Source organism: Opisthorchis viverrini, assembly GCF_000715545.1.
Source record: "Opisthorchis viverrini unplaced genomic scaffold opera_v5_202, whole genome shotgun sequence".
Lineage (NCBI taxonomy): Eukaryota > Metazoa > Platyhelminthes > Trematoda > Opisthorchiida > Opisthorchiidae > Opisthorchis > Opisthorchis viverrini.
Genome location: NW_008751858.1, coordinates 943707 through 953231, shown reverse-complemented (window position 1 = coordinate 953231; position 9525 = coordinate 943707). Strand labels below are relative to the sequence as shown.

At 42.1% G+C, this 9525-nt stretch overlaps 1 protein-coding gene across 1 annotated transcript in view; it reads left to right on the top strand.

The window, feature by feature from the left end:
- Window positions 1-8971, top strand: part of T265_14478 (hypothetical protein) — a gene marked incomplete at both ends in the record, with an annotated part of 12389 nt that extends 3418 nt beyond the window's left edge. Inside the window, 2 exons of the mRNA XM_009173827.1 lie at window positions 5732-5981; window positions 8942-8971. Coding sequence (XP_009172091.1) covers window positions 5732-5981; window positions 8942-8970 — 279 coding nt within the window. The remainder of the gene's footprint in view (window positions 1-5731; window positions 5982-8941) is intronic.
- Window positions 8972-9525: the final 554 nt, after the last annotated feature.

The window sequence follows — 9525 nt, the reverse complement described above, 5'->3', positions numbered from 1 at the left end:
AGGGAATTCTGTTGCGGAATTCGTGGGGCCACTTTGTAACATTTGCTTGGATTTGACCGACGAATGAGTGGAGGCAACGAATCTCTAGGAAGACTCGTTCGGGAGAAGATCTGTATCCAGTTTTTTTTAACTAAGATGCAGATTAGGGTTTTGCCTCCCTGTCCGAAGGTCTGTAACCGGTCAGTTGGCATTTCCGAATAAATAACTCCGCAGTGAAGGCCTTCTTCCTTTCACCAGTAGGAGTCGTTACATTAGAAAACAAGATCAGACTGGGGGTAGTGCCCTGAACAGCCGGAGGTGTGCGTTTGGTAATTAGAAGTCGCATTTTTTCCACTAAATTTAGACGATTAGCTAAGCCAGGCGTCGTATTATTCTTCATTAAGTAAAGGAGGTCTATGAGTGAATAAACATTTTGATCAATCCAAAGCTTTTCTATTCACCATCTCAGTTTGATGACAGCTTGGAAAAACAGAGTGAACGGATAAGTTGTCTGCTAGTAATCATTCTGGCATTGGTTCCAGCCAAAAAGGTCAAAAACGAAAATAAAATCGTGCGCGAAATGGACGGTGATTGTGTAAAAACCTGATTAGAAGTTCACTTATTCAATACAACCGTCATAACCTCAGAAATGCTCTGCAGTTATTCTGGGTGCGAGACACTGGCTTGACATGACTTGCCAATAATACTTCAAGAACGTTGAGTTTCCTTGATTGGGGTATTTTTGAACTACCTCGAAAGGAGAGTTACATGCCTCACCATGGAATTAATAAGGTGAATCTAGCTTCCAAAAACTGAGCAGCACCCAATCTTCTACCTTCTAAATAAAGAATGTGATTAGAGGGACTCGCCCAATTTCCGAGAACGGGCAAAATCTTCTTGGTCACATGACAGCGAGTCCTATGTACTTCTGCCTTCTGTCANAGATTAGGAGCAGATGTCTTAAAGTAAAGTTGATATCTGGTTAAATGGCATGTTGAACTTCCTTGCAAAACCTCTTTCAGTTGGCCCACAAGGATATGTTTCGGCTAAATGGGCTCCAGAAAGTAGGAACGCATCCCTAATTTCATTGATGCCAAATGTTTAAATTGGCACTTTTACGCTGATGATTAGCACTTGGCGCCAGACCCCCGCAGAACTGAAAACAGCTTATTGGTTTAATTGTTTTATATAATGAAAGCAACGGGTCTCGGCAACTCAGAAACCACGTGGAACGGACCAGATTTCTTGTAAAGTTTATCCGGAGGTGGCAGACTCACATGGGTTAGCCTGCAACCGTCGTCTTGTAAGCTTTGCCTATGGACGTTTGGAGGTCATGATAGAGATGGAAACAAAAATATCATACATGATGCTTCTAACCTTCCAAACAGTAGTCTGAAAAGATCGCTCTTGCATGTGAAATTACTCTTTAGCGCGCAAACTGTGGGTTGGGTTGGGGTCCAGTGGAATTCAGGATTTCAGCAACTAATTGGGCATGGTGCCACACGCCCGCCTATTGTGTGGATTTCAAGGACTGGAAATTACAGTTACCGTAGTGGCTTAAAAACATTCCTCAGTCTATTTATGTTCACCACTCTTTCTGTCCGCCGTATGAAATGAATAAAGAGGTTCATTACAGCTGAATTCTTCGAGTAACTCTATTTCCGTGTTATTCTGTCGTTTCGAGACTTTCACAACCTCCTCCACTGGCTTGGTGCCGGGTATCTTTACAGTCCAAGTCCAACCAGAGGTCAAAACGATTAGCTAGCATTAAGCAGGCACTTTAGTGGCCAAGTCCATTTTAGTAAAGAGTACAGCCTAACGTCAAATCTTTCGACTGTTGTGCGTAGGTGCACCGGATCAAGTGAAGATGAAATGGCTTAGTTTAAATCCAGGCGGTGAAAATATCAAGTGATCTGAGTGTTATTTTTTCGAGCCCCTTTAAAACTAGAAACATGGCCGCCAACGTAGGTGCTCCCGCCTGAAATGGATATCCACTCTTAAGGGAGAATTGTATTGGCAATTCCGGGGGGTTTGTGTTTAGCGGAACACAACACCGGATTTCTAACTGGAAGAGTTTTCCCCTCAGCGGGATGACCAAGTACTGGCAGTTCATAAATGCATGAGTTGATTGAGACCAATTGAATAAAGTTTTAGTTGGATAATAGTACCAGTGTAACGGTGGTACTACTGATCGGGAGGCACGCGAGTTGTATGTGTTGTTCGTAGAATTTCGCTTTGCGTCGACTGAAAAAGGGAATTCTGTTGCGGAATTCGTGGGGCCACTTTGTAGCATTTGCTTGGATTTGACCGACGAATGAGTGGAGGCAACGAATCTCTAGGAAGACTCGTTCGGGAGAAGATCTGTGTCCAGTTTTTTTAACTAAGATGCAGATTAGGTTTCTGCCTTACCGTCCAATGGTCTGTAACCGGTCAGTTGGCATTTCCGAATAAATAACTCCGCAGCGAAGGCCTTCTTCCTCTTATTTGGTACCGTGAACAGGATAAGGATGAAGATCCCATGGCCGCAACTCTTTGAGGATTGGGATGTTCGGACCTTCCTGGAGGACTTTGAGGAAGTTACGGAGGCTGCCGGGCTGGAGACCGACCGGGGTAAGTTGGCAGCGCCGAAGACCCTCCTGAGGGGCCGGGCAAAGGCAGCCCTGGATGCGGCCGGAAGAGGCCCTCAGAAGATGGACTGGGGCGCCGCGAAGGAAGTCCTTGCAGCGGAGTTCGGCACACCGTCCGACCGCCAGGAGGCTATGAGGCGGTTCAAGACGGCCAGGATGGCACCCGGATCTGACCCGACCGTGTTCTTTGCCGGCCTGCAGCAGTTGTTGGATCGCGCTTTGCCGAGGACAAGCGTTAATAGATTGACAGCACCTTTCGATTATTGCTTTAACTTCATGAGCAATCCACACTTGTCTACCATCGTCAACACAGACGATGAACGCTCACCCAAGCATGTTCAATAAATCGTAAATCATTCATAAGTCCTACCATCATTTTCTGATGCGGACCAGATGTATTATGCGATACTTCATAACTCTTTTGTGGAATTCTCGGTCAAGCTTTGAGGAGTGCTGTTGGTCGTAATTGCGTACGTGATCGTCTATGATCTATTTCGTAACTGGTCAACATATCTGTTTGTGCTTTTTATCTTGGTAGTAAAATTAGCTGGCCAGCTCTAGAATCAGCTACCTTCAGTTGTGGCTGTTTCCAACCTATTATACACAAAACATGGCTTCAAATAGAAACTCCCTGATCATCAGATCCGTTTAAATTTAGGAAGGAGTCCTCATGTTGAGCACGTTGCAATGCAGAACTAGAGACCTAAAGATCTAGAGATCTTTAACTTCTCTATCAAAAGCATGATGATCGTACTAGGCAACTGCCCGACTAACGGATTTTTAACAAAAAATGAATTCGCCTCTGACTCCACAAGGATGAACTGTGACGCCTAGCTTGTCTTCAAAATCCAGCACAGCGTTTCCGTTTATCCCGGCCAACCCTTTGAAAGGAATTTCTTATTTATTTCCATATTGGTAACATGTCCAATTAATAAAAAGTAACGATAACTTGTGATTCGTTCTAAGNGATGTATTATGCGATACTTCATAACTCTTTTGTGGAATTGTCGGTCAGGCTTTGAGGAGTGCTGTTGGTCATAATTGCGTACGTGATCGTCCATGATCTATTTCGTAGCAGCTCAACATATCTGTTTGTGCTTTTTATCTTGGTATTAAAATTAGCTGGCCAGCTCTAGAATCAGCTACCTTCAGTTGTGGCTGTTTCCAATCTATTATACACAAAATATGGCTTCAAGTAGAACCTCCCCGATCACCAGATCCGTTCAAATTTAGGAAGGAGTGCTCATGATGAGCACGTTGCAATGCAGAACTGGAGTCTTAAAGATCTAGAGATCTTTAACTTCTCTCTCAAAAGCATGATAATCGTATTAGGCAACTGCCCGACTAACGCATTTTTTTAACAAAAAAGTAATTCGCCTCTGACTCCACAAGAGTGAACTGTAAAGCCTAGCTTATCTTCAAAATCCAGCACAGAGTTTCCGTTTATCCCGGCCAACCCTTCGAAAGGAATTTCTTATTTCTTTCCACATTGGTAACATGCTCAATTAATAAAGAGTAACGATAACTTGTGATTCGTTCTAAGTTTTGTGGCCTTTCCTTATCATATTGTTGTTTCTTATTACAATCACGCCTAATTTTCTTTGAGTAAATTGGTTGGACATTGGGCGAGTTGGTGTTCAAGAATTTCAACATATGCTTCTTTCGTACGGCCACAGAAGTAGTGGTAGGCTGGAGAATATTCCCCTTCAGTCTTACACTGTCAGGATGACCATAAACCACTACCGTGGGACAGTGCTTTTGGCGAGAACAGATGTCGGCCGGCATTTCATGGTACGCATTAGGGGTAGCTCAATATCTCAGAATAACAAGAACTACAAAACTTTGCGATTTTTCCGCGCTTTGAACATCCATTCTCTTATTGAGGGTTGTGTCCTTGTTTTATCAGCTGGAGAACATTCCCCTTCAGTCCTACACTGTCAAGGATGACCATAAATCACTACCTTGGGACAGTGCTTTTGGCAAGAACAGATGTCGGCCGGCATTTCATGGTACGCATTAGGGGTAGCTCAATATCTCAGAATAACAAGAACTACAAAACTTTGCGATTTTTCCGCGCTTTGGAAACCCATTCTCTTATTGAGGGTTGTGTCCTTGTTTTATCGTTTCCCTATACTTACTACCGGAATGTAGCCCATCGGCCTACGTTTCACGCGCCAAGAGTTTATGCAATAAGCGTGAAAAATCAAGTGTAGAGACTTGGGTGTTGTATTTTTAATCTCAAGGGAGGTATTGTAGTTTTACGGTTCTAAGTACTTAGTGTCAGACTGGCCATGGACACATGCGGACTTGATATTTTACATGGCGGTGTACGACCAAGGACTAACCTCCGTGGACGCGTCCACCCACTTTCAGTAGCACTCCAAAACAGGGACATCTAGTATAAAAACCGTCTCAAAAGCCTTTTTACGTCCGACAAGATTAGAGAACATGCACAACAATATTTTCGGGGCGCTCATTGATAACTGACTCACATAGGCGCCATCGAACCGCCATTGCTTTACTTCCGCAATCTTCAAAAGGGTTCCTCCTTCCGGTGGTGAAAGGAAGAAGACCTTCGCTGCGTAGTTGTGTATTAGGGAAACGCCAACTGACCAGTTATAGACTAATGGACAGGGAAGCAAAACTCTCATATGCATGCATTTTACCAAAACTGAATATCCAGCTTCTCCCTGAACGCGTCTTCCTAAACTTTCCTAGATATTCATTGACTTACTCAAATGCAAGCAAATGCTACAATGCGGCTCCACAAATTCCGTAATAGATCTCACCTTTCAAGAGACGTATTTACGAGAAAACACTACTCGCATGCCTCCTCAGTAGCATCAACCGTTACAGTGGTAGCCGAACACGCGTCAATGTAACATCCGAACAATGTTACAAAGAACTGCCGAACCATCTTCACATTTGAAATGTTCCACGTCCCATGAATAGGCTTTCCTTTACCAGGAAATTTCATTATACTCTTACAAAATTATTTCTGTGGACAAGGCTTCTGGTGGATGTGTTATGGACATTATGACTCAAACCTTGTCGATCATTCTACATACAACGATGAAACGTCGATATTTCTTTCGTAATGTTTTGCAAAAAATATTTATTGCTAGCTTCGTAGTCATTCGGCGGAGTACTGGGCCAATGGATTACTCTCAAGCTGCACTTTCACCCGAGATTATCCGCAGGAAACTCACTTACAAATTAACCTCAAGGTTAAAGTGGACACCACCAAACTCCCGAAGGACGCTCCGGATGATTCATCTTATGATTTCCTAATGTGGTACCTCAACCGGCTCATCAACGGAGGGAAAAGGAGGTGTATGACAACCTGTGGTGAAGGACAAAAAGAGGACATCTACGGTCAGTTCACTCCTCAATTTTCTATTGCATCAACATGCTACTGTTCTTCTATCTGGTTTTATTTTTGGTAATTTTAGCAGCGCGTGCGATATCATTCAATCGGTTCCAGATCTAACTGGTTTTGAGCACATATTTATTTTGAAATAGTTAAACTGAATACATGTTGGTATATCACGTAGGCGAAAGCGCAGTTATATTCTTCTGTGTGGTACACTACTGAACTCCGTTTCGTTTCACATACAGCAACATTTTCTTGTATTGAAGCTTTGTGTACATTTTTGCATTGCACAAATGTACCATACCACCTTATTTAACCTGTTTTATCTTAAATTTTATTTATTTGGACCGCTGGGCGTGATCTGCAAACAACAAATAAAAGCGCTTCTACTGTTGATCTTTAGAGGTCGATGCAATGGAAGTTCCACAAGTACCACATCCTCGTGAGTTAAATCGACCTTCTATTCTTTCAGTCCATTCATGTGTCAGTTGTATACCAGCTTTTACAACTCCTCGATGAATTTCAGGGGTCCTACCGTTCAGTTATGCAACCACGGCTCAACGAATATCTGCTTCTCATTTTCGTGGAAAAAAGGCCCAAATAAGCTTTAGTGGATCCTCAGCTTATGTGTATATTAGGTTATTCAGAAACATAGTTCACGCTTCTAAAAGACTGGATATCATCGTCAAATTCCAGCAGAACTGTTTTGGCTGGTTGAAACAAATGAGGAAAATTGAAGAATGAAAAGCAAGGAAGTTTGCAGAGACAAACCAAGACAATTTAACTGAATGATAGTCGCACTTTTTATACCTTCTGAATCTCGCAAAAAGTCTTCTTAATTGCAAACGAAGGATGTGTTTTAAGCTAAACCACAGAGCAATCAGGGGGTGAAACCAGAGCGTATATGTAGTTAGCTAAACTATCCCAAAGCCTTCATTGCTTTATTTCGTCTGCTTCATTTGTAGAGAAGGAGTAGTCGGTTCGTCTCTAGTTGGGATATTTCTGCTGAGAAGTCCATACAAAGTTATATATCTTTAGTTTGTTCATGTTCTCTGTGCAAGTTTTCCCGACTGAATTACTCCTGCGATCAAAGAAAGCCCAGTCACAGCCGCAAGAGTCATCAGGTTGAGATTATCGCAGTGCCTTAGTGTAGAGAATGTGTTTTCAATAAGAGTGCGAACTAGCTAGGCACTTGACGAGGGAATGTCTATTCCGATCTGGAGGGAGCTTGTTACTCGAGGAAAGCACTTTAATAAAACTCGAATGTTTCACGTTTGTGATTGTACAAAGTTGTGTTCCACATCTGTTTTGGAAAGCATCATCAAGGAAATGGAGGGAGCTTGTTACTCGAGGAAAGCACCTTAATAAAACTCGAATGTTTCACGTTTGCGATTGTACAAGGTTGTGTTCCGCATCTGTTTTGGAAAGCATCATCAAGGAAATAAATACTCGCTCTAAAAGTGAGCTAGAGTAAACAAGAATTTGTGGTGGTCTTATATGAAACCCCAAGTAATGTGTTAGTTCCTTTTAGTTTTTTCCTCAAATGATTTTGGAGCATTTACAAACGTGGTGGGAAATTATATTTTTTCCTGATACTCTCAAGTGTTGTTTGGTATCTTCAGGACGAATGATTACGTGATAATGGTATAATTCCAACTTCGGATGTTTGCTGCTTTGCAACAATAAAGAACATTTCAATTTCCCAGCAACACAGCTCTCTCGATCCTGACCATAGCTTTCCGATGTCCAGAGTATCATTCCAAATAAAAGTTGACGTGACCATCGTGTAGCGCACTCCACTAAATTTAGCTATAAATGCAAGGTGTAGATGATACTCACCTGAGTAATTCGTTCAAAACTGCATGTCTGTAGCATAAAATCCGGCAAGGATTATGGTCCATTTCGAAATGCAAAGAATTACAGCGTATGCCGAAATAGGGAAAGTGCCTAGAACACATACTGCAGATATGTATGAGCAACCTACAGCGCCTAAGATCTTACAACTCCTTGGAGATCGTACTGCGACTTGGGTTTAAGTACCGTTGAGCATTTGGTGGATGGTATGGTCACCAGACTTTTAAACTTCTCACCAACTGGAGGGAAGGTATCATCACCGTGTGCGTTGATACGATAACCAGTCTAACGTCGCAGAAAGCCGTGCTACTTTGTTTAAATAACCGTGAGTATAAAGTAACCAACCCTTTTCTAAACTGGCCAGTACATTCGGCTAGAAACAGAGTATGGTAAATATTACGGTTGTGGGACAAAGTTTCTATTGGCTGCTGCTTGACAAGCACGCAAAATAAACGATGAGGTACGAAATATCTAGAAATGTCGGAATGACCTGCTTGAATTTCACATGAATGGTCGAGCGTCGATAATTCCGGTCTTGGTCACCGAAGTAACCGCTTTTTGTGAGTACAGAAAGCTAGGCTTACCTTTTGTAAATCGACTTTTCTGCTGTTTGAATCAGCTAATGAACGAAACGATTAGTTATCAGCGCTTTGCTGAGATTGACCTGTTATTCATTTTTCTAATATCTGGAGCAATGCAGTTGTGCAAACAGATGGTTACTGGAAATAAAATGTGTAGACCTAGTTGACCGCGACTCTGTTCCATGTCATCCTCAAAGGAGCAATTCTGTTTCTGTTCCAACTGCGGCTCAGGAGTGGTTCGACAGCTGGTTCAAAATCGCCTTAAACACGTAGCAGCAGTCAGGTTGGTTAGTCTGTGTTCGTGAGCACAAAGTGATGAAAACCTGGCTGGTAAAAGCAGACTCGATATTTGTCAATCATCCGAAGATAAGTGCCTCCAGTTGTCACGAGTAATTCACACAGGTAACCCTTACAATTTTGAACACTCTATACGGCAAGGAAACTTTCGGAAACATTGCTGCTTTCCTCACACCAGCATCAATACTTTTACTTTGCTCATCAGAGAATTTTTGTGTGTTGCTCCGCAGAATTTATTCTGGTAGCCCCGTATACCGAAGACTTCTGCGAAAAAGTAAGTGAATTGGCGGCACTGATGGAATTGCTCGGGTTGTGAGAATTTAACTACAGAATTTCACGTTGTAAAATGTTTTTTCAAACTATTTCGAGGTAAATTAAGCTATTCAACCGCCCATAGTTTTGTATCACGATGTGCGAAAAACAACCAGCACTCGTGAAACAACCTCCCTGATTTTAACTGGGGACTTATTTGAATCTCTATTTTATGGATAACTTGTTAAATTCCGTCGACCTCACGCCAAGATCACAGTGATCAACCTAAAGTACGAGTAGTGGGGTCCGTATTTGAATATAATGTTTCTCCTATTCTCTCATTGGGAACCTTGTTCACACTTATCATACCCCTTCTTGTATTCACCTACTATTATCATTTTCTTTACTGTTTAAGCATAGTATTAAAAACTTCTACCCTTCTTCATTTATTGTGGTTTACTATTCTTGGTCCATCATATTCAAAAAGTTATCCCGTTCTTCGCATTTCACAGTTATCTGTCCTGTTCATTTTTTTCATTTCTAAGTCCCTAGATCGTCCTAA